Below are 26,356 nucleotides of genomic sequence, written 5' to 3'. Positions count from 1 at the left end.
AAAGCTTTTTAAAATGCCACTTGAAGACCAAACTGTCAGAAATGTTTCCATATCTGAAAGATATAAGTGTATAGCTCAGTACTTTTTTTTTTTTTTTATTCTATACAATGGTGTTTTCCTCTCTTACCAAGCTCAGAGTAAGTCCACAAAAATATTTAATGGAGAAGATCAAATAATCCGTGTAAGGGAGTTCATGGTAACAGTAGGCATGTACAAAACTAGTGCTTTTGAAATACTGGACAAGGGAGAATTCTCCCTCCTGCTGTCTTTGTCACAAATAGACTTTTGTATAATCACTTACTACCCTGTCCTAATTTACTAGAGTATATTATTATGTTGCCTCTTTTAATTAAATTTTTTTGCAGCAGTTCTGTATTTTACAGTCCTTTGTCTTTTTTTTTCCTTAAAAAAAAAAAAAAAAAAAAAAAGGCAAACTGCATTTTCTAGTTTCTTCAACAAGAACCATTTTTACACTTCTGACTTCCCTTCACCAATTCCAGCTGCTGGCCATCAAGGAATAAGGCTTGCAGGGAATAAGAAGAAACAGTTTTGGTAACGAAAGCTTTCAAGAACTGGCAAACCATGCAGGGAAATTTCAATGATCCACCTTCAAAATAAAGAAAGATAAGGTTTCTTTCATCTCTTTCTATGAAAAGTTCACAGCATGGGTTTGTATTTCAGGTGGAACATTCAGCTTCAGGTGTTGTCAGTGTTCTCCTTAGAGTGGCATTCTGCTGCACAGGGGAAAGAAGCGTGTCACCTATCTTCACATGATGCACAAAGTGGTTCAGTATATTAGAGCTTTATCAGACAGAGTTTTATCAGGAATACTAGCTTGACTGCACAGGTGTAGCAAGCCAGCATATAGACATGAAACCTGACATGGACGTTGCATCATTGCAATACCATCTTTCTGACTTAACGGTTTTTTTTTAGGGATGTTAGAAGGTCTGATCTGTTCCTGTGCAGCTCTTGGTAAAAACTTGCAGAGTAGAAGCTACTGGATAGACAGAAATGCTTAATCCTCCCCTGGAAGAAGAGAGATAGGGATGTGATGAGGTGCAGCTGGTACCAGTGTTTTTCTCTGAGTTACATGTATTCTACAAATGCTTTGTTGGTGTGTTTTGCTAAGACAGTTGAAGGGGCAATCTATTCCTGGCTTGGTTTTGGCCTGAGGTTTTCATTAGTTTAGATGAAGTCCTTTTTGGAGTAACATAACCTAAATGAAGAAAAAGGTCCTTTCATGTGGGAATAGAACTATCCACACTGGCTACACCAGTGTGACTGTGTGCATTAATTTAATGTAACTTTCCCCATGAAGACTGGCCTTCATATAAGAAAAACAGCAATGTATAGGAAAGAAGTAAGGTTAAAATTTATCTGAAGTTATTAGTTTATTTCCTGTGGGAGAAAAAGCTGGTCACATAGTAAGTTTTTTACTGTGAAAAAGTAGATAGTTGTAGTAAAATCCAGGTTCTGTGTTCGACCGACAGACTGTGAGATTTCTCTGTACAGCTTATACAAGGGGAGTGCTCTGTACCAGATTGCAAGTGTGCTGGTGGTACTGGTGCTTTATACACTAGCTTTGATGCAGCAAATTCCTAGCAAATATTCTCTTTGCTGAAGACCCAAGCATACTGTGCTGCTAAAACATAACAATGGGGGCTGACTGCCTCAGGTCCTTAGTAAACAAGGAATAACTATTCATTTTTTATAACGTATGGTACTAGTACCCCAAGAGGAAGGGTGTTTTCTTTCAATTCATGCACACTGAGCCAATGCCAGTTGGCATCCAAGCAAACTTTATAGTGTGATGTTCATGACAAAAGTTCTTTAAGTCCATTTTCTGATATGCTGCTAAATTTTTCCTTTCTAAATAATTAAATGACTGAAACTAAAAAGCAAGCTGTTGGTTAGCGTATCCGAATGTTTATTATGGAAAGCTAGAGTCCTTGGTCCCTTCAGCTGTGGAGAAGTGCAGCTTGCAAAAAAGAGGTCACTGTTCAGTGACCTTTGATTGGAGACTTCACTTCTGTACATGTTGAGTAGAGCAGCTGCGAGTGTGTATTTTCCATGGAAGTGAGTGTCACATGTTCCTGATTCCTTTTGCACCCTACAGCCTTATGATACTAAAAGCAAAAAGTAGTTTTTCATTTTATAATGTTTTCTCTTTTTGTGTCTGTGTGATTGCTTCTTGAGCCATTATGGTTTTGTCTTGTTCCGAGAATGAGACACCTATTCCAAGTAGGTGTAGCTTGAGAGGTGTGTGTGGGGGGGTCCTCTCTCACACTTTAAACTTTAAAGGCACCGGTGAGTTTGCTTTGTTGTTATGAATCTGATTCACTTACCCACCAGCAACATCTAGTTTTGGTTATGAGACCAATACTCAGATTAATTATATGTAGACAAGTAAAGAACAGCAAAGGTGGAGGCTATTTGAAGAGGAATAAGTTAATTACAGGAGTATGTCTGCTGCTCTTCTGTCCACCATGTTGCTTAGAACATTTGCTCAGAATTATTTCAGGCAAGAAGCTGGAGCCATGGCTTATCAGAGCATAGTTACCTCTGAAACTGCACGTCAGGTTAGGTGGACTGATCATTCCTTGTATAGGCTATAGTAAAGAGGTCCAGAGAAGACTGACTTTAATATCAATCTGTTAATATTGACAATTTATGAAATGCTCGTGTGCTTGGGATGAAATTTCAGAGGTAGCCTGCAATCTCTGTTAAAGTTCTGATAAAATTCTTTAGAAAGTGTGCGTGGCAGACCCTTCTTCTATTGACTGAATGCTGGTTTGGTGTAACTTCTTGCCTGTGATGCTTGCAATTTTGTTCCTGAAGCTTCTTTGAGAAGCACTGACTGATTCTCTCCTCGCTGGAGTAATTTCTTTCCAACTGATTGACACCATGTGACATAAAATAGACATCAACATAGATGAAGAAGAGCTGAAGCCCATGATTTTCTTTCTTAGTGCTGAGGTCTGTAGGATAGCAAACAGCTAACATGGTTCAGCTTTGGAGAGCATTGACATAATTCCTGTGTACCATTGTCATTGTTACTGGTGAAATCACATGCATTCAGTCAAATTCTTTGCGTATTTTGTAATGTGTGAAATTACTATTGATCCATCTTGTTTGCAGTTTTATTTTTATTGGGGTGGAAAACAGGTAATAGCTTGTTACACATTTATTTTCTGCATCCTTTGTGATGATAGCCAGAGGCAGGAGAAAAGATACAATAGAAAGAAAAGAAATGAAGGTAAAAATGCTACTAACGCATTTTTTTTCTGTGGTTTGTCTTTCTCCTGCCTTGTGTGAAGAACTAAGTAAAGATACTTAAAAACTGAAGCACAAGCAATTTTAGCATTGATGTTGCTGTACTCTTCAGATGTGCAAAAGGTGGAACAATTTGATAACATATTGAATGTGATAGAATATTTCATGACAAGAATTTCTGAACTTGCAAAGGTGCATGCTTTGACAATGTGTCCTTTTTTGTGCTTACACAATGCTTACCTAATCAGTTGGATTACAGTGTTTTTGTTTCCTACCTGATAGCAAGAATTAGATTTTAGGATGTGACAAATCTTTCTGGAGGTTTTTATCACTTAGTTCCTCATCAAGGGAATTTGATGTTTGCTATATCCTTATCAGTAGGAAATAACTGATAATAATGAGATTAAATATTCTGAGAGAATTTCTAAATAGCAGGATGCACATTGCTGAGTTCTGGATAATTGGAAATAGTCTTTCACAGTGAGTAAAAGGGTTCCAATTTCACGTTAACACTAGGCCTTTCTTTACAATAAGCAGAGGAAATTGTGGTGAGAGAATGAATAGCTGGTTAGTTGTGTAAAGTCAGCAGCAAGGGTTTCTCTTGCCTTCAACCTTCCAATGGTTCCACACTCAATGACATTAACCACATTTGCCTGATAAATGCCACCAAATCCTTTTCATATTTTAGATAAATGGGGGGCAGTAAAGCAGAGTGCAAACATTTTAGGAAGGCAGTAGGTTTAAAGCCCTGGGCAACTAGAGGAGCAGAAGAAAACCCATGACCTGAAGACCCTGATGACTGAAGTTGCAACAGTATCTGCTTGAGCCCTAACTAAAGGATTTCAACAGCAGGGGTTCTGAAGTCATTCACTTCTGTAGTTCAATATATCTGATATGCAATACCAGCATGCTTTTCAGTTGAGTTGTGGATTGTTCTATGCTTTATATCCTGCTCCCCTGATGGCTAACCATCAGATATGGAAATGGATCATTTTTTGACAGTTAAGCATATTTTCCATACCCTGCTGCAACCGGCCTTTGATAGGAAATGAAGCTGCAAAGTGATGATTATGAGAGACATCCATCTTAGTTTAGTTAAATTATAAGGACCATTAGGACCAGGTGAGATAGAGTAGCATCCCCTCCTGATTAGCCAAAGGATGTTTTAGACATTAACCTTTACAAATTATGGTGACCTTTCTTAGAGGGAGAATAACTAGATTAAGGGGAAAAGGCATATGCGGAGGGGACACACACACACACACACACACACACACACTGAAATTGCAGGTACATGTTGTTGTTTAACAGATGTGTCCCTTTGCAGATTAAATTCTAGCATTAAAAAATGGTATCTTGAGTATGTTTACAAGGGGAAAGTATTCGACAAGTGGCTGTAAAGGATCCTCTCTTTTTCTTCCCCTTCTGCTAAGCCTCAGAAGAAGAAGGAGGAAAACCTTTCCAGTGTCCAATCTGTGGTTTGGTTATCAAGAGGAAGAGTTACTGGAAACGGCACATGGTAATTCATACAGGTTTGAAAAGTCATCAGTGTCCGCTCTGTCCATTTCGCTGTGCACGCAAGGACAATCTCAAATCACACATGAAGGTAAGGGACAATTGAATCAATTGAATCATCATCAAAAAAAGATAGTATATCAAAACTGTTTTGACTTTGCAAGAACAAAATTTCACTAGTTGTTCTCCTAGTGATGCCTTTATTTCAGTTAGAGACCATAAAAAGAGAAAGAAATAACTTTTTTTTTTTCCTTTGCTTGCCTTTCCATTTTCTGCAATGTGGAAACTTCCTTGGGTTATGTCAACTTGGTGCAGCAAAAGCTGTTTGTGACTGATTTAGTTCTGGGCTTGGAACTGCCAGAAGCAGGGTTGTTAGCTGAGGTACGACACTGCGCAAACACGGCAGTGCTACTTTTCAGGATGCCAGCTAGTATCTCTGCATGCCATTGCATCACACTAAGTGGGCATTTCAGCTCAGCCAGCACTAGCAGGGGATCTGTCCATGACTTTCCACAGACATGCCTGCAGTTTTAACTTTCTTCCTGGTGTAGTTTTTAACTGCAGGCACTTCAGCAGTGAATCACACACACACACACACACACAAAAAGACATTTTATACTGTAATGTTTTGTTTTGAGGTGTTTCCATTATGTTTAAAGGGTGCTTTTAACAACCTTAGTTTTAGGCTCAAACTGAAAATGTTCTTTTGAAGGAAGCAGTGTCTGTGTTGATACAGAGAAATAGAAACACGTAAAGAAACTGCCTGCCTGCGTAGCTGAAGTACTACGTGGCTGCAGTATGTGAAGCGCGTGGTCTTACAAGCTATAGAACATGACTGATGAAGTAAAAATGGTACCTGTCCCATTAGCCCATGGATGAAGAAGCTAAAGTGCAAAAAGTTTCCCCTGTTAATGCTGTTGAGTTTTATAATAGTGAAATGTTTTATTACAGATAGTATTTTGTCTGGTTTGGACAAATGGGTATAACAGAGTATCAGACTGGTGTGGATGGGAACAGAAATGCCTGTTCAGCTTTTATATATGTTATTGCAGAGTTTGAGCTCTCTAAACAGGAGTCTTAATCTTGCTTCGGACAAGTAGCTATTCACTTCCATGCAAATGATTCAAATGATCCCACTGATCACAAAAGCAAATCTTGCTGTATTTCAGGTTTTTGCTAGGTCTGGAATCATCCCTCTGAAGTCTGGGGGCTTATCCCTTAATGCTCCTACCATGGATCAGTGCACTATTCCCAGGCATCCTTGGTGTATCATGCTAATCCTTATTAGGTACAAGTAGGTTTGGTGTTTATGGCTCTTTCTTTTAGGACTGGACTTGATGTTCCATGTTGACATTTGTTTGTGCATATGGCCAACAGGAGTAGATGAGCAGCTGGAATGGGGACATAGCATGATTCTATGATAAAGAAAGGTTTTTGGTTTTGGTTATTGACAGGCTGCAAAAGAAGCATGTGTCAGCTAAAAGCTTGCTCTTGCTTGGCAAAGACCTGTTGTTGTCCCCTGTTTTGTTCCCCTGTCACTATTACTCCCTGCAGAAATTCTTGTTCTCTGCTTTCTTTTTTTTTTTGCCACCCTCCCTTTTTTTTTCCCCCTTTTTTGTTCCCCCTTCTTTTTGGAGCAAGTTGAGGGCCTGTCCCTTCCTTTCTAGCATGATGATTTCCATAGGTGGTCACAGCTTGAAGAAAATGAGGAACTTTTTCACTGTCTCTGTGTGCTGTCAAATTGGTTGCTATCTGAAGTCCTTGTGCTCTTTTCTGCTCCCACCTAACTGAGCTGATATCATCTTAATACAGAGCCCTTGTACAAACATGTAACACGTAGTGTTAATTATTTGGTAATACAGTAATTATTACCAGGTAATGCTCAGTTAGACATAGAATCGTAGAATCAAGTAGGTTGGAAAAGACCTTTAAGATCATCAAGTCCAACCGTTACCCCAGCACTACCGTCATTGAGGTCAGAGTAGGGCCTAGAGTTGCTTGACACAATGTAAGAGATTACAGCCTCTAGCCTTACTATGGAGATAAGATCTGAAGTCTGATGAGGAGTCAACGCAGTTCAGTCATGCAGGTCATGATATGTGGTCTTCACTGGTAAAACTGCTCTCTATTTAAGATGAAGGCAGTTATCTTACTAAACTAGATGGCTTGTATTTGCTCTTTTGTCCTTTTATAACCTCATGGATAGGGAGTAAAAAATCACAAGCACAAGAATCTGAAAGACAATATTTTACCTTTATTTCAGTGGGTTTCAGTACTTAATTTCAATACTTTTCTCTGTCGAGTAGGCCATTCATAAAAACATTTTCTACCACAAAATTGAAGCAGGTGAATGAGGTAGGGGCATGTTAGTCATGTGTCCAACAGTGTCAGAAGTAATTTGAATTCCCTTTGGTTAAAGTGTAAACTGATAACAAGATTAAAAATAAAAAAATTACCAGATTTCTCATTATAAGAAGGTGCTGCTTTTAAATCTGTATGTAAATTGGTATGAGATTATGATAACTGACATATATATACGCCAACAGTGTTCAAAATGGAATGAATACACATCAGGCATGGTACAGCACAGCTGGGAGCTACTTAGCATACATTGTTCTGGTTATGCCAGTCAGATGTTTCAGTTCTTCTCGTTGTCCTGCAATCCTTTGGGAGCTACCTGGCCTTATCTCCTTCCTGGCAGGCAATCCACGAAGGTAGAGCTGGCCTTATCTTTCTGCCCTTCTCTCCCTGCCCATGAGTCAACTGCAGCTACAGGTGAAGACACGTTTTTCAAAAGCAAAAAGCCACTCCGAATTAGGGTGTTAGGGTGGTGTTTGTCATTCATTATAAGCCGATTTTTATTCTAGGATACTAACACTAGCCAAGCTTTTATCCTTTTGGCTGCTTTTGGTTTTCAGGTTTTATGTTGTATTGACAAGGATGACAGGCAAAACCCATTGAGGTGTTCTGTCCAGCTGCAGTCCTCAAAATCGAATAAGGTTGTCTTTGTTTCCTCCTAGGCGGCATAGCCAAGAGCTGAAACACCTCCTCTTTTTTCTATGTTCTTGTAGGCATTTTCCATTGAAACTGGTTATTTAGAGATTTAATTTCCATGAGTGGTTTGTGCATGTCCATATGGTCCTTCCTTATTGTCTGTATCTTTAGGTTAATGAATAATAACTAAATAATATAAATACTGTGTAATTTTATGGTAATTATAACATGTCAAACTGTTTGACCCAGAATACAACATTGCCAGCATTTTCGGTGTCTTGTTGCCTGCTAAAGAATTCTTAATAGAGAGCTGTATTGATTCCAGCCCTAAACTATACTCAGATCTACATGTGCTACCCACCATGTTGATGGAACATTCTTCTAGCAAGGGCACTTTGCCAGGACCAGCTCACAACTGGAGACGAAGAAAGGCAAGAAAGGAGGCACAAGGGAAGTTTCCACACAGGCACACAATGAAAAGGGGAGGCTGAATTGTCTGTCTTTTAGGGCACACTGTTTTATCTGTAATAGTTATGTTGCACTTGGATTCCACAGTGATAGGTACCTCATAAAAATCCTAAAATAGACACAGTACAGTGTTTTTGGTGACAAATTACAGAACATGCATAACTGTAAATGTTGGCCCTTCTTTCCAGGAATCTGGGGGTAGCATCTCAGGACTTGATTGTGGTATCATAGTGTGGTTTCCAAAGGTGCTGAGAACACTGAAAATTAAGCTGGACAGAAAGAATGGGTAACTGAGACAGGTATCTTATTGAAGTAGGCAGAAAGGGTTATGCTTGAGTCCTTCTTTCTGTTTTTCTGAACGTATATCCAGTTTGAATACATTGTTTTCTTCTTGAGAGAGAACCTTAATGTACTTCTGCAAAAAGGAACAGGAAGGGGAAGTGTAATTCAGCATGATGTGCTCAGACTTTTCGTAAGGAAGTAGGGGTTAAATTTACCTTAGAGCAATGCCACAAGCATCAGTCAGACTTTGGCCAATTGGTGTCTTTGGATCATGCACATATTCTCCTCAGCAATTGGTGGATGGGAGAGGCTTGTGAGATCATGCAGATATGTTCCAAGAAAGCAATGGGATGTTAGCCTGAGCACTTGGAAGGGGGAATGAGGAAGAGGAGCATATGGCCAAAAATAATACCTATAAATGTTCCTTATGCTGCTATATAGACATTAGGCAGAAATGAGCTAGCCAGCTATTCTAGCAGTGGAAAAGTCTGGCATTGCGGACACATGCTGAAGCATAGTGGTATGGCAGAAAACGAGGAAAGAGAAGATTAAGCTTAACAGATCAGTTAGACAGTGGCAGGCAGGTCATGTGATGCTCAACCGAGGAATCTTCCTGCTTCTGTTGCTTAAGAAGAGTGACCATGTAGTGCGATCTCAAATTAATGTTCCTATGTGATATGAAGAGGGCTCTAATCAGCCTCTTGATTAGGGAGAGGCTATTAATTACATGATGGTGGGAATAAGAAAAGGCCCTGAAGAATGTAGCTAGATGCTCACTACCCCTTAGTGATTTGCTTTTCCCTCTTTCTTTTCCATGTAGGGTCAGACAATTGAATAAGTATTCCTTATCCATTTTGATGAAGTACAGGACAGGTTATTTTAAAGCATCTTCACTAGATGAAGGAGGGAGAAGGAGGCTGACTGTATTTTATGAGAGGATTTTTGCTTTGGTTTAGGTAAACTTAGAGAGCCCTGGGGGGGCACCTGTGATTCCATTACCTTCCATCAGGCAACAGGAGGTAATGCAAACTTGTGCAGCTTTTCAACAAGTGAAGTCTGTGCCCTGAGTCTCAGACAGGTGCCACAAATGACTTCAAATATCTGCCTTTTGATCTTGTCACTTTTTGCATACGAGACAAGGATAAGACAGGATATGCAATGATACCTTAAATCTTAAAGATAAAAGGAAAAAAACGCAACATTTTTTTGTAAATGCCTAGTCCAGCCCTACAGAGGCACTCCCCCCCGCCCTTCGCTTTCAAGCAAAGCAAAGAAATAGTTTTAAAAAGAAAATAGTATATAAATAATGTATGTGTCCTGAGGGGAAGGATCCTATCAAAACTAGCACCATAGCACTAAATTTTTGAAAGTGCAATATTTTTAAAATGAAGGAATTTATGAGAAATGAGCATGAAATGAAAAAGCAGAGGGGCACATGATAGATGCAGAATGGAGACCTCTCAAGTGTACTCTAATGCAGTCACTGAAGGCAGCATTTTACTAAAAAAGATTTAAGAGAAAAAAGAAAATAAAAATCAAACCCCAAAAATGATCGGGGGGTAGGCCGGTAGCTGCACAGCCAGGTTGTAGTATTTCTTGATTGTAGTAGTTGCTTAGACAGATGCCCTTCACGAAAATGTTAATCCACTTCAAAGTTTGTGAGAAAAATAAAACTGATAGTAGGCAAAGAAAAGAGTGATAATTAGATCACAAAAAGAGAGCAAAGACTGAGTAGCCAGAAGCAAATATAACAGTGAATGGATTCAGCACCCCAGTCCTCTTATGCTCTGATTTTGCCTGGAGTTGTAAGTTCTCAGAAAAAATACTTAATCTTACTCTGAGTGCTTAAAAAATAACAGCAAAACCCCCTGTTAAGTTCCACAAGCAAAAGGTGAATGCCAGTCCTTCCTTTCCTGTGCCTCATAATTAGAAGGGAGTCTGTGCAAAGCATTACCCCAACTTTAAGGAAGGGGAAAAGAAAACATCTATCTCACCAGTAACACAAAATTGCAGGAGGTGCTGCTATTTCTCTCAACTCTACTCACCATTGTGTTCTGTTAGGTGAGACTACGTGTATTTGTAACTGTGGCATATCTGTACGGGCCAGTGTGTACTTCCTAGCATGTCAGTTAGTGGGTAAATCAGCAGGGCTGTTGCTTTTAAGTATGAAAAGTTTATTTAAGAAACTGCTTATGATACTAGAAGCATTAGTATGTCAGTAAAAACCTAACAGAAAAAAAACCCATAGTGATACGAAAGATGTGATAGGGGCATATGGTGTCTGTAAAAGAAAATCATGTGTTCTTCTACGCAGATGTTCTGAGCATGTCAGGAAAATCATGGACTTAGGGAATCGATTGAAATTTATTTGGTCTTTTAAAAAGCCTTTGGCAAAGCTTCTCATTGAGAAGCTGCCAAATAAATTAAGCAATGTGATGTACTATGGCAAATTAGAAATTCACCAAGAGACAGTAAAACAAAGGGTAGGCAGGAATTAGCAATTTTAAGCGTGACAGAAGGCTAACAGAGAGGTATTCCATTACTAAGTGGAATTGTGTATATTTTAGCAAATGTGATCTGCACAAAATGATGTCTGTGAGTAAGAGAATTGTAGACAATACAACCTTGTGTGCATGAATCAAAATCTGAAAAGGTAAAGCTTGAAAGGGAACAAAAAGAGGCTGTCTGACAGATCAACAAGGGGCAAATGAAGTTATTGTTGACAAATACAAGGTACTGCACGTTGGAAACAAGAGTCTAATAATGCACCTGGTTGTCTGTTATAATGAACTACTCAGGGAAAATATCTGGGAATCATTGTAGACAGTTCAATGAAAGCCTTTTCTTAGCATGTGCAGCAGTGGTTAAAAAAGCTACATTGGATACTTGAGTGTCTATAGAATAAAACAGAAATAACCCTGAAAATATTACAATGCTGTTATTAACATATGGTGTGCTGCCACTTACAATACTCACTTTTGGTCACTGCATCAAAAAGACATGTCAGTAAGGATTTTAAAAGCTGGCAATCAAAATGATTAGTGTGATGGCAAGAACTCCTATGGAAGAAAGAATCTGAAAAGAATGAGACTGCCAGGAGGGTGAGAGAGGTGTGATCAAAGGTGTGAGGTGTGATCAAAATAATGCATGTGATAGAGAAGATAAATGGCCTTTTTTTTTTTTTTTTTTTGTCTTGTGAGAATGAGGAGGCAGCAAGAGAAACTGAAAGAAACAAATAAAGAAATGGCTAGTAGGTAATTATTATCACATGCCCAAACTGGTCCTGAAGTTTGTAAGGAGCGTTGTCGTGGTTTAAGCCCAGCCAGCAACCCAGAACCATGCAGCTGCTCGCTCACTCCCCCTACTTCCTCCCCCATTCCTGGAGGGATGGGGAGGAGAATCAAAAGAATGTAACTCCCATGGGTTGAGATAAGAACAGTGCAGTAACTAAGGTATAACACAAACCACTACTGCTACCACCAATGGTAATAATGATAAGGGAAATAACAAGGGAAGAGAATACAACTGCTCACCACCCGCTGACCGATACCCAGCCCGACCCGAGCAGTGATCTAGCTCTTCCAGGTAACTGCTCCCAGTTTATGTACTGGGCATGATGTGCTGTAGTATGAAATACACCCCTTTGGCTAGTTTGGGTCAGGTGTCCTGCCTCTGCTTCCTCCCGGCTTCCCCTCCTCCCTGGCAGAGCATAAGACTCAGAAAGTCCTTGGTCAGAGTAAACATTACTGAGCAGCAACTAAAAACATCAGTGTTATCAGCACTGTTCCCAGGCTGAAAGTCAAAAACACAGCACTGCACCAGGTACTAAGACTGAGAAAAATGACTGCTACTGCTGAATCCAGGACAAGCATATAGTTCTGTTGAAAATTATTACATATGTCATAGCAAGCACACACTGAAAAAAACTGTAGAACCATGAAGGATTGAGACCAGGAAGCTTGTAGGGTTAAAATAAAGATGATGCAAGTACTTTGCACAGGCAAGGAGAATATCCAAAATGAGAGGAAATAAATTCAGAAGGGAGGAGTCCTTAAATTTTTCTGATATAAGTAAAAAAGTGGGTTTGTTGAATTTTCAAATAACCATTCTCTGTGAGCAGGTTGTGCACTGCAGTTTGTTGCAGCATGATTCAGAGAGATCATAGAATCATAGAATAGTTAGGGTTGGAAAGGACTATAAGATCATCAAGTTCCAACCCCCTTGCCATGGGCAGGGACACCTTACACTAAACCATGTCACAAAGGGCTCTGTCCAGCCTGGCCTTGAACACCACCAGGGATGGAGCACTCACAACCTCCCTGGGCAACCCATTCCAGTGCCTCACCACCTTAACAGGAAAGAACTTCCTCCTTATATCCAATCTGAACTTCCCCTGCTTAAGTTTTAACCCATTACCTCTTGTCCTATCACTACAGTCCCTAATGAAGAGTCCCTCCCCAGCACCCTTATAGGCCCCCTTCAGGTACTGGAAGGCTGCTATGATGTCCCCACGCAGCCTTCTCTTCTCCAGGCTGAACAGCCCCAGCTTCCTCAGCCTGCCTTCATACGGGAGGTGCTCCAGTCCCCTGATCATCCTCGTGGCCCTCCTCTGGACTTGCTCCAACAGTTCCATGTCCTTTTTATGTGGAGGACACCAGAACTGCACACAATACTCCAAGTGAGGACTCACGAGAGCAGAGTAGAGGGGCAGGATCACCTGCTTCAACCTCCTGGTCATGCTTCTCTTGATGCAGCCCAGGATACGGTTGGCTTTCTGGGCTGTGAGCGCACACTGAAGCCGGCTCATGTTCATTTTTTCATTGACCAGCACCCCCAAGTCCTTCTCCACAGGGCCGCTCTGAATCTCTTCTCTGCCCAACCTGTAGCTGTGCCTGGGATTGCTCCGACCCAGGTGTAGGACCTTGCACTTGTCATGGTTGAACTTCATAAGGCTGGCATCAGCCCACCTCACAAGCGTGTCGAGGTCCCTCTGGATGGCATCCCTTCCCTCCAGTGTATCAACCGAACCACACATCTTGGTGTCATCGGCAAACTTGCTGAGGGTGCACTCAATCCCACTGTCCATGTCACTGACAAAGATGTTGAACAAGACCGGTCCCAACACCGATCCCTGAGGGACACCACTCGTTACTGGTCTCCAGCTGGACACTGAGCCACTGACCACAACTCTTTGTGTGCAGCCATCCAGCCAGTTCTTTATCCACCGAGTGGTCCACCTATCAAATTGATGTCTTTCCAATTTAGAGACAAGGATGTCACGTGCGACAGTGTCGAACGCTTTGCACAAGTCCAGGTAGATGACATCAACTGCTCTACCCCTGTCCATCAGTTCTGTAGCCCCATCATAGAAGGCCACCAAATGGGTCAGGCAGGATTTCCCCTTAGTGAAGCCATGCTGGCTGTCACCAAGCACCTTGTTGTTTTTCACGTGCCTTAGCATGCCTTCCAGGAGAATGTGCTCCAAGATTTTGCCAGGCACAGAGGTGAGACTGACTGGTCTGTAATTCCCCGGGTCTTCCATTTTCCCCTTCTTGAAAATGGGGGTTATATTTCCCTTTTTCCAGTCGTCGGGAACTTCACCTGACTGCCATGATTTGTCAAATATGATGGACAGTGGCTTAGCAACTTCATTCACCAGCTCCTTCAGGACCCACAGATGGATTTCATTCCCATGGACTTGTGTGTATTCAGGTTCTTCAGATGGTCTTGAATCAGATCCTCTCCTACACTGGCCCCAAGGTCTTCATTCTCCCAGTCCCTGCGTCTGCCTTCCAAGACTTGGGTGTTGTGGTCAGAGCCTTTGTCAGTGAAGACTGAGGCAGTGAAGTCATTCAGAACCTCAGCCTTCTCCAAATCCAGGGTAGCCAGTTCTCCTGACAACTTCTGGAGGGAGCCTACATTGTCCCTAGTCTGTCTTTTATTTGCCACGTATCTATAGAATCCCTTCCTGTTATCTTTCACATCCCCAGGCAAGTTTAATTCTAACTGGGCCTTAGCTTTCCTAACCTGGTCCCTAGCTTCCCGGACAACATCCCTGTACTCTTCCCAGGCCGCCTGTCCTTGCTTCCACCTTTTATAAGTCTCTTTTTTCCCTCAAATTTTCCTCAGCAGCTCCTTACCCACTCCAGGATGTCTCCTGGCCCTCCTGCTGCACCTCCTTCTAGTTGGGATGCAGCACTCCTGAGCTTATAGCAGGTGATCCTTGAATACCAACCAACAGTCTTGGGCCCCCCTGTCCTCCAGGGCTATATCCCATGGAACCTTACTAAGCAGGTTCCTGAAGAGGCCAAAGTCTGCTCTCTGGAAGTCCAGGGCAGTGAGCTTGCTACACACTCTTCTCACTGTCCTGAGGATCTTGAATTCAACCGTCTCATGACTGATACATCCAAAGCTGCCCTGGAGCGTCACCCTGACCCACAAACTCTCTGTTGACTGCTCAGCTGTCCCCAGACAGAGGTCCATACTCTCCCTCCCCTCCTGCCAGGCCTGTCTTTTCTAAAGAGCCTGTAACCTTCCATTCCAACACTCCAGTCATAGGAGCCATCCCACCATGTTTCTGTGATACCTACTATATCACTTTAGACACATAGGCACTTATCATATCATATCCACATAGATCCAAATCTGGCAGCAGCTGAGCTCATACTGGGACATAGCAGAAAATGTGTCAGCTGCCCTCGTGTCTCCTTCTACCTGTGGTTCTTCTAGGAACAGCCTAGTTGAGTCTGAAGATGACATCTGATGGTTTCTGCAGCATTAATGCAGTGTAAGAGCCCTTCTCTTGTCTCATGGAGGGAGAAGACAGCTTTTTTGACTGCAACACTGTCTGACCTGGATCTCCCCTGTGGTTTTCTGTGTAGCTCTACAGGGTTTCTTGTCTCTTATTCTGCAGCAAATAGTTGCTGCCTTGACTTTTCTCTCCAAATAGCATGGAATGGCAACTCTTGGCTCTTTTAGCTGCTGTCAGATGAGTAAATAAGGGAATTTTTTTTCCTTTAATGGGACTTTAATTCTTAGCTTCTGATTCTAATGGTGTTCAAATTTTAAAATATTTATGTTTGATAATTAAAAAGAAAATATATTTAAGCCTTATGGTGGGACTAGAACCATTGAAGGCTAAATATTTGACTTGATGCTCTTTCATGTCAGGTTTTTTGATAGATCTAAAATTATCCCAGTTAAAACTCTAAATATTTGGGTTTGAATTCTGTCATTCCTTGGCTGCAAGTTACAAGCATACTTTATTGTAGAAGAAATCCATTGGTGATCCTGCTATTGTCTTTGGGAAGAGAAAAATCTGAATCAGATGAATCAGTCTCCTGTATTCTCATCCATTCTCAAAAGATACTGCAGGGGTGGCATGCCATACATGGTAGGCTCCCACACAGACCTTACCACCTGACTGCAGCAGTGGCAGCCTTCAGAAGGCATAGTATTGATTGTGCTGAGGGGCATCTAGTGGTTAAATATGTAGGCAGGGAAATGTTGATTGAAGGGGATCCTGTAGAGAAACCATGGCAGGCAGAATCTCAGTGGGTGTAAGAGATAAAGTTGCCATGGTGAGAGTGCTTGCTACCATTAGTACATCTTGGTGCTCTTGATGAAGAAGAGTGCTTACATACTTCTGTTTTCACAGACCATCCTGTTTCCAGTAGTGTAGACAGTCAATCTGGCTGATATTTCTGTTGCAACCTGTTAATATTTAGAATTAATTGTGCTGCTATTCTTCTGCAAAGTTGTTGCTTTAAAACTGACTTAGGTTAGCATTAGCTTCTAATATTTTTGTTGTCAGGTGCAATTATAAGATTCCAGAATCACTTTGTCTGTAAACGTCATGTTTATACAATACTGAGAATGTCATTCTGTAAAGCGGCTGGCCAAGAGAAATTCTCTCTTGCCTTCTGCTTGTTTAGTACCTAATCTCCAGAGCCCTTGAAAAACTACTACATGAAAAGTTATACAGTACTAATGAAATATGTATTCACTGAAAGAAAAAAGGACCGAAAGAGGAATACCTCTCAGCTTCATATTTTAGCAGATCTGAATTCAGGTCATGTGTGTGAGAGATGGGAATCATAGAATGGTTTGGGTTAGAAAGGACCTTAAAGATCTCCTGGTTCCAACCCCCCTGCCACGGGCAGGGTCACCTTCCACTAGACCAGCTTGCTCAAAGCCCCATCCAACCTGGCCTTGAACACTGCCAGGGATGGAGCAGCCGCAGCTTCTCTGGTTAACCTTTTCCAGTGCCTCACCCTCATAGTGAAGAGTTTCTTCCTAATACCTACTCTAAATTTATCCTTTTCCAGTTTAAAGCCATTTCCCGTTGTCCTGTCACTGCATGCCCATGTAAAACGTCCCTCTCCAGATTCCTTGTAGGCCCCCTTTAAGTACTGGAAGGCTGCTGGAAGGTCTCTCTGGAGCCTGCTTTTTTACAAGCTTAACAAGCCCAACTCTCTAAGCCCATCTTCAGAGGAGAGATGCTGGATACGAGCTTGTGACTGAATTCCTCTTGCTACATAGAAAATTAATCAGGCCAATTCTACAACCATGGGAAACTCCAACCGAATTTTTACAGAGCTGTTTTTGGGAAAGGCTGCTGTTTCCCAGGGCTCTGCAGTGTCTGCACCCCTACTTGAGATCTAGATCTCAGTTCTGCAGGAAGCTGCAAAGTGCTGAAAGCCTTAGATAAAGCTAGGTTTTTCAGGCTCCCTAGTGTAGAGATGAACTTTGATCAGAGCTGGAGCCCTCAGGGCCTTTGGACTCTCAGGCTAGAGCAGCGAGCCTTGGATCACTGGCACAGCTGCTGCTTCTGAGCCAAGCCAGGGAGCCGGGAGTGCCACTCGGTAGGGTAGGGGAATCATGCCTTGTTTGCCAGGAGTTCGTCAAACCTCTCCATATTTCAGGTGAAATATTGTGTGTTCAACAAATTGCCATTTTCCAACAAAAATCTGTCTCACTGAAAGTTTTCCAACCAACTTGAGTCACAAGTGAAAACGAATGTGTGGAGCTCAGCCTGGCACCAGTTTGTTCCGATCCCATGTTCATCAATTAGTAAGAAACAAATGTATGTATTTGCCAGTCTTTCTGCAGGGAGTACTCTGGAGTGCTGCTGTCAGGATTTAAAATTCCTTTGTGAAGCTATAGGGAAAAAACTTTCCAATATACCTGCCACTATTACACTGGGCTCAGTTGTTCCTTGCTTTTCATAAGTACTGTGTTAAAAACGGAATTGAATAACTGTATGTATATAGTTTATATTAATGAGTGTGCCTGTTCAAATAATGTGTAAACCATTACACACGGATGGATGGATAGAGTTTTATTTAAAAGGGAATCAGGATTGAGCCTGAGGACACTAGGCATTGTAATCATACTGGAGCATGCAGCTTCTATAAGAAAGAGCCTGTAGTCAAAATATGAGGACAGAAAGATTAACTGTTATCATTAATTGACTGATAAAATGGAATAAATGGAAGATGTTTATATTTTATATATATATTATATACAACAGAGCTGTTTGTTTTCTGGTAGAATTTATTTGTAACAAACTGTTTCAGTACTACCTTGGTATTGCCAGGTGTTGTGTTTTCACTCTCATGATGCAAGAGTCAATGATGGACATTGCTGTGAGGGTGCTGTTTTGCTGGTTTGCTCTGGACAATCGTTATTTCTGAGGTTAAACAGAATGATCATGCTTAGCACGTAATAGATAAGGGGGTTTTGTTTGTAATCAAGAAAGCTACTAGTTACGGCTTGGAAGTCTTTTTATACACAGACAGGTCATGAGGATATGATTGTAAGAACAGTTTGATCCAAAGCAGGCTTCATCATTTCCGTGCTGCAGAAACAGATGTTCCTGATTTTATTTTCTTTCAGTTGAGTCTTATGTTTATGTTCATTGACTTAAGTGTAAAAGAATCCTACTGAGTTCCTAGTGCCTGACCTCTTTCCAAGTGCTCAGAATGAAGAGTTCATTAGTTTTTTTTAAATGGTGTGACAGGTGTAGAGTTGAGATTTCTATAATGCTAGTAAATTCTTTTCTGCTTAATACATGCTTTTATCTTTCACCTCTTGAACTAGGTTCATCAGCATCAAGACAGGGGTGAGACCTTTCAATGCCAGCTATGCCCTTTTACCTCCTCCCGCCACTTCAGCCTGAAACTCCATATGCGTTGCCATCAACATTTCCTCAGGACAGAATCCAAAGTGAAGGAGGAAATACCAGAAACTGAGGTGAAGGGGTCACCACAGATAAATAGTGACTCCTGCCCGGGACCACAGAGGGAAGGAGGTGGACCTGACCTTACAGGATCAGCATCTGTATCTAAAACACCTGATGTGGCTGGGCAGCCAAGTGGAGGTATTCCACCTTTACTAGTGAAAGAAGAGCCCAAAGATGACAATGGCATATCAGCTGCACCTTTTGCTCTTAGCACTGTTGAAAGAGTGCCCAACAACACAAAGCTGAAAGACTCCTCTGACTTTGTGGCCAATACAGCATCAGCACTATTCAGCCAAGACATCTCTGTCAAGATGGCATCAGATTTTCTTATGAAGCTGTCAGGTAATTGTTCAGCAAGAGGCAGCATCAGCTGCTTATTTACAGCCTAAAAACCACTTTGCCTTGGGTTTGCTAAGTCATGGAATTGCAGGGAGAAAAACATTGCAACTTCTTAATTTATAATTTCTTGTTTCTTCTGATAAGGAGCGGTGCATGATGGGTGGAAAATGGTGAGAGGAGAAAAGGATTTTGCTGTTTAATTGGTAGGACTGGGTGAGAGAACTTTCTATCCAGGATTTCATGTTCATTGACAGTTACCTGGCAAGTCTCACTTGGTGTGTTTTTCAGACATGCTGAATACTTGTAGTTCTGGTTTGAAATTACTGAGGGTCACAAGTACCCAGCACGTTAGAATATTCAGCTCTTAAGTTTTTGCCTTTACCCATCTGTTTAAGTAGGACCAATAAGACTGGTCACCTTTCCTTCAGAGTAATATTTGATGTCTAACCATTAAATATGTGTGAAGTATGAATGTTACTGTATTTCTTGATTATTAACACTAAAAGGGTAGTCCTAGAGATTCATGAATATTTTTTCAACTTTTTTTTTTTACTGTTTTACTTTAAATTCATATCTAATGCAAATGACGTGTTTATTGTGTTTTCTTTCACTGTCAGATTATCGCTCTAAGGATGATATTCATAGTGCTCTAAGAGTGAGACTCTGAAGTTGCAGATATGTTTAGGGTGAATCTTTTATGTGCCCTTTTATTGATTTGACTGAACACTTCAGAATTGTTAAAGAGCAAAGAGTCAGAAAAAATGTCTCTTGAGAAACCCTGTTTCACAAGGAGATGGCAGTCCCTATGGCAAGTTTTAGACTTTGGAGATAAAAGATATCCTTTTCATTAGAAAACAATTGATCACCTTTTTACTTCAAATGGAATGTAAGTTGTATTTTAGCAAACCTTATTGTCAGGTAAACTGAGGAATTAGCTCTGTCCTGATGCCATTGCCTTGGTGAAACTGCAGCCATCTATTTTTTGAAGGCTTGCTGTCTTCATCTGCCCAGACCCTTATATCTCTGGGATCACAGCTCTCTGGGGAACTGAGTAGAATGGGTAAACATGAGAAATCAAGCCTGAGGCTTCATGGAGCCAACCATGGAAGAGAGCTGAGAAGAAGCAGGTGGTGAAATGAGCTGGTACAAATGGTTTGCTGTGTGGGTTGGAAGAAGCAACAAAAGCCTTCTCTAAAAAATAATAATAAACTGTTGGTGTAACTTATTATTATGACCAGCAACAACTGAGCACGGCTGAGTGTGTTTTGATTTGCTTGTACATTTTTTTAATAGAGTTTTAAATGTAGACTCTGTACAAAATCCATTTTTTATGTTGTCTGACAGCTGTCATATATGTGTTGTTGTTTTGATGTCTATCTTAGATTTGGATTGCTGTGCACTGAGTGGCTCTACACACTAGGTGTACTGACCTATAGATGGTAGTGCTCATGATGGCTGCATGTAGCAAGAATGAGAGCAGAAAGCAGGAGAGGGGGGAAGCCTGAAAGCTGAGAAAACATATAACATTTTGGTGTGGTTTTTTTCATGTAGCAATTCAGGGGGAGCTGTTTACAGTTTGGCAGACAGTCATGTTTTCAACGTCTGATCTATTGGCATCAGAAAAAGGATACGAATGTAGATTATTCATGCAAAAGGCCTATGCAGTTATTTTATGGTGACTTACTAAAGGTCTTGAAACCTGACTTGTGTGCACTGTTACCTAGCAACATGTTATAAAGTCACTGGGGGAGTGAGATGTATCTGTAATTTTGTATGTGTGCATATTTGGATAAAAATGTACTGCCAGTCACCAAGTTTACTACACAAGAAGAGCAACGTTAAAAGGAAAGGAATTTCTTTTCTCCTGAGATTTATATTGTGTTATATACATTTAGCTCATGCTTTCCTCCGTACAATGTGCATAAATTTAGAGTAGAAATAATTCTTTTCTGGGAAGTTGCCTAAGTATTAGCTGCATTTTTTTGACTGCTTGCTGTGCTGAACCAAGCTTCTTCGAGTGATTTCTTTATTACGACACTCGCTTGTTAGGCACATCAGATCTTCAATTACTTGCCCTACCTTTTCCATGATATAAATCTTTTGACATCTCAAATTGTATATGCCAGTTGTAACAGCCAACACAGATTTGTCGAGACCAAATTATGTCAAAACAATCTAATTTTCTTCTCTGACAGGCCTTGTGGCTAAGAAAGAAACAGTAGATAGATATATAGACTTTTAGAATCTGGCATTTATTCTTATTGAATATTGATGGTTTAAATGAACATTTATTTTTGCTTGCCAATGTTTATTGCATCTCTTCTTGGTTGGTGTCAGTTTGTGTGCCTCCAGGTTTCATGGGAAACCTCAGGGACTGTTGATTTTCATTTCTGTGCAGTTTCAGCGTCTTTTTCCAAATGTGTGACTCAGAAAAGTGCTTGTCTCCCTTCAGACCTAAGAGTTACAGTTTCCATAAGTTTAACTGCTGCACCTAGGCTGAAAGACAGTATAAGCATGTTTATAATCTTGACTCAGTATTATTTCTGATTGTGCAATGCAGTACATTTTCTAGCCTAGATGAAGTGGGTATCAGATGGCTGGAAAAGAGTACATTGCAAGTAATTGACAGTTAGAAGGGTCACATTCAAAATAGATCTATGAAAAATGTGCAAGTGTTCAACAAACAGTTGTACAAATACAAACCCAGGAACAGCTAGCTAGGTAACAGTTCTGTGGGAAAAGAACAGGAGTTGATAATGTCATAGTGGTACTAAAAAGGCAGTTACTGTACTGGAGTATATACAGAGAGAAACAGCTTCAAAGAACAGGGAAACGGTCCTGCTCTTAGTCCTTATGAAGTCCAAGGGTTTGGCACTACAGTTCGTGAAGAGTATGGACGGTTGGAAAGACTTCAGAGAAGAGCATCAAAAATGACTGGAGATTTAGAAAACACATCCAGTGAAGATGAATAAAAGGGAGTGAGGTTGTGAGGCCTATAGAGAAGACTAAGGAGAGTCATTAATAAGCCTTTAATGCATTGAAGAGTTTGTCTTTGGGAGAAGGAAATAATCTGTTGATTCATCATAATTATAATAAAAAATAGTGGGTTTATGTTGCTGTAGGGTTTAAGCCAGCACTAGGAAAATCTTCATAAAAGTTGAGGCAGCTAAAACTCTATGGTAGAGTGGCTGGAGAGATTGTGGCATGTCTGCCACTGGAGGATTTTAAAAACAGGTTAGATAACTACCTGTCAGATATGGTTGATCACATATTAGGCAGTAGGATGGACCAGATCTGTGTATGTGTATCTCAGCCAGTGGACCACAGGGCATTAGAAGCAGTTGCAAGAAATTTTATCTGAACATAAACAAGCAGCAATATGTAGAGAAGCAAAGTGGGGAAAAAATTCACAGATGTTCAATGTTAGACCTGATTTTGAGTGGGCCAGAAACTAATTGGATGACATTGCTCAAAATGGCCCCTGAAATTTTTTCAGAAAGGCTTAGGGGAGCTTATGTTTAAAGAGGCTGGGAAGTATTGGTGTGGGTGACCTCTTGAGATCCCTTCAGCCCTTATTATGTTCCACTGCTTGCCAGAAAGATTTTCAGTTACATGTTTTATGAAATAAAGCATAACACATATCATCAAATGTAAATCTAAAAAAAAAAACCAGAACAAATCTTGATATTTTTCCCCCCAATTCCATTCTTTAGGTCCTAGTTTAAGGTAGGAGATTCTTTAATGTTCACAAGAAATTCAAAGGGTTCTCTGAAATTTTATTTAAAATTTGAGAGGGTTATTGTTTGTAAAGACAATTATCAGATGACTCTTAACATATAAACAGAAGAATATTTAAGCATGGGCAGGTTTTTGCCTTCAAATCCTCCCCCTTTTACTTCAGTAGGCTGCTTGTATGATTGAAGTTGCCCAACTACTTTGCTGGATCAGTGCTTTGCCAGAATGTTTCCTTACCCCAGTCCATTAATTCCACATTGAAACTTTGTAACTGCGTTCATATCTTAATTTGCAGAGTATTTGCTTTTCCTGTTTCAAAGATTTCAGTGGCAGATGTTATCTCTACATCTCTTTAAATACTGATGTCCTTTCACCTACTTCTAAGGCTTTAAGTTCTTTTGTAATAAAAAATGGCTTTCACAGTGATCCAAATTACAATGGCCGGTGTACTCTAGTGAAGCTGTTACTGTGCCTATGTTATCTGCTGCAGTTACTTTTCATAACATTCAAAAATAAATGAATCCCATCAGAATGAATGGGATTCTTGCACTATTGATCTCAAAGGAATTCTGTGTGGAAACAGTAATTGTAAGGCATACTTCATTGCTGGCCTCTCTCCACATCTTCCCTGTGCTCACCAAGTGTGTTACTCTAGAAAGCATGCGTCACTCTCTTATCTCGTGATGGTGTATATTATCAAGTGTGCCCTGCTTCTGCAGTTCTTTTAATGTTCCCCAAGTTACTTGCGTGAAAAAACTTCAAAATAGAGAGGAAGAAGGAGAGATAACATGCTGAGGGCTTGGGGCTGGTCCTGTTAAACAAATGAGAAACCATGTTTTCTCCCATTTTAAGGTTTATCTTCTGTCACTATTCTGTGAAGAGTAAAATCTTTATTTTGGAAAATAATGCCACCATGGGGTTTTGGTGACTGTCCAAAATACTCGGACTTTGCATTCATGTTTTATTAGCTGATTCTGTTAATGGAATAATGAAGTAGTAAATCATCAGACAGCTAGATACAAAATATTAGTAGATAAGCTAAGTAATCACTTAGCTTATTTGTTCTGTTTGGTTCTTAAAAATTACTGCATTCCTTAAAGGTAATACAAGTAATTTGAAATGTTTTAAATTTGCCATTGACAATACTGGACTGACTGGCTTTAACTCTTCAAACAGCTATTTTTAATAAAATAAAAGCATGTCTAATTAAATTGTTGTAATTGATGCATTTGGGTAGTGAGTTCCAAAGAAAAGACCATGCTGCCTATATTTAGGATTCATGGTTGATGCCAGAATGTAAAATTTCAATTAGAATATGTAAGTGCACAGGGCTGGCAATTATTGAGCTATATCCTTAATTTAAAAATACCTTGAATTCCATAATGCTGCTGTCAGTGTAAATACCCCGGTGTCATCAAGATCTCTCTTTGAAGTGTCTCTCCAGATTCACAATTTCCATATAAATCTTTAATTTAAAATAAAACTGAAAAGGGGCAATAGCACAGCTAATTAAGACTTGGGCAAATAAAAGCTTGTACTAATCTTTGCCACTGATGTATCGCTACCCTTATAATCTCTTTTTAGCAATTGCTAGTCTTACATCCACAGTTTCCCACCATCCTTAAAGGCATACCCCATCATGCTTCACACCTTGAAGGAGTAAGTAGAACTTAGCAAGATAAAGCAGTGTAGATTCTGCTCTAATCCACTCTTTTTAAATGCAGAATAACAAAGTACATTTTTTGTGTACTCAGCCCAATGCAGCTTAAAAGAAGACATGAATATGATTCTGGACCAGCCCTGTGCTTACTATTTAGTTTTAATATCTATACAAACTCTTAGAGTATAAGACTAGACTCTTTTGCTTCCTTGATTACACCATTACTCTGAGCAGAAGTCCTAGCTCATGAGCCTTTCTGTCACATCTATCCAAAAGGGGAATTGGAGACATTGTTAGTTCCCTCATCTCTGATTGTTTTGGGTATTGTTTTCTTAAACAAATATAAAGGTCAGTCTGGTGGTCTTTCTCTCTTTCTCTGTTTCTGTACCTTTTTAGAGAGAAGAAATATCTATACTACTAAGAGTTATTTACTATCAGCTACAAATTTCTTTTTGCTCCTTTCACTCTCCTCTTTTTTTCTGTAGCCTCCCCAGAATTTTGCCTGTTCTACTGTTATTTTTATTTTTATCTGGAAAAGAGAAGGTGGTCTTGGCAGATATTACAACCTTGTTTAGGAAGTGGGACTTTGGCAATATAACAGGTATCTTAGGGCTTGGGTGGTTGTGTCGTCCTACAGGTGCTGTAGCAATTTGCCTAATTCCTCCATTCTCCTTGGACTAGAACATTGTGAAATTTTGAGGGGACAGCAGCAGGACTGGTCATTCTTAGTGCTGTGTCTCATTTTGCTTGACTACAGCTCCTCAAATACAAATCAGAATCATAGAATGGTTTGGGTAAGGAGGGATCCTAAAGATCGTTTAGTTCTATGACCCCTGCCATGGGCGGGAACACTTTCTACAAGGCCAGGTAGCAGCTTTAGAGAAGATTGGGATAGTTAGCACGTCTTTTCTTAATCTTTCTTACATATTTTAACATACTTAAGCAAGATTGTGTGAAAGACCTCGTATTCTAAGTGGTCTCTGGAAGCCCAGAGGTGGCAAGTCTTGGCATCATCATACTTCTCATGATTGTTTATTTTGGTGTTCTGCTGTTTTGTTAAAAAGAAATGCTGTAATGCTGAGTGCCCTTGAGTAATAAGTTGGGTTTTTATCAATAGTTCATGTTCTCTTTCTTGTAGCCCTATTGGTTAGTTTATTTGGCTGAGAGCAGAGTTAGAGGGCTTTGAAAATGACATGTAATTGAGTTAGAACTCCCAGGAGGGTTAGGTAGCAGGAGGTGCTCTGGGACAGATATAATATGCCAGGGCAGAAGGCACTAAAAAGAAATGAGAGACCATCTAGGCTGCCAGTAGAACAGTATTTCTCCTTTTGGGCCACTTACAGTGTAGACAGCCTCAATGTTTAATAAGCTGGACATAATTTATCAGCCCAATTGGATTTTAGTCTGGAGATTCTCCAGCTGGTTCCAATTGCATAGATTTTTCTTGCAAAGCAATTAGCTCACTAGAGGCTTCCACTGCAGTGTTTGTACCCCTTACTCAGTTCTTGAATATCAGCAAAATATAAGCCCTAGTCTGCATGCAGAATGCCAATACCTATCTGCGCATTTCAATTACTAGAGCAAAAAACAGTAGAAGGCTCAACTTATATTCTTTATTAACCGTAGCTGCCTTCAGAATGTTGGTGCTCAGTGTCAGGAAAATGTGTCTTCCAAATACTGCAGAACTGATCTGTCAGAGTTCCTTGGTTTCTTATAACTGCCACATCTCACAAATTACCATGTGCAATGGAAGGCTCTGTACATCATTCAGATACTCTAGCTCTGGCACGACCTTTCTTCCTCAGGCAGAAGTCATGCCATGATTCTCTTGCCACAGTGGCTCT

At 40.4% G+C, this 26,356-nt stretch overlaps 1 protein-coding gene across 3 annotated transcripts in view; it reads left to right on the top strand.

Annotated features, from left to right (window-relative positions):
- Positions 1 to 26,356, top strand: part of ZNF827 (zinc finger protein 827) — a 108,516-nt gene that overhangs the window by 27,299 nt on the left and 54,861 nt on the right. For all 3 annotated transcript variants that reach the window (XM_065688159.1, XM_065688161.1, XM_065688170.1), the window contains 2 exons: positions 4,710 to 4,882; positions 18,637 to 19,120. In XM_065688159.1, coding sequence (XP_065544231.1) covers positions 4,710 to 4,882; positions 18,637 to 19,120 — 657 coding nt within the window. The remainder of the gene's footprint in view (positions 1 to 4,709; positions 4,883 to 18,636; positions 19,121 to 26,356) is intronic.

This window comes from Lathamus discolor, chromosome 1 (genome assembly GCF_037157495.1).
Source record: "Lathamus discolor isolate bLatDis1 chromosome 1, bLatDis1.hap1, whole genome shotgun sequence".
NCBI lineage: Eukaryota > Metazoa > Chordata > Aves > Psittaciformes > Psittacidae > Lathamus > Lathamus discolor.
The sequence above is the reverse complement of the archived record's forward strand: the minus strand, read 5'-3'. Positions and strand labels throughout refer to the sequence as shown.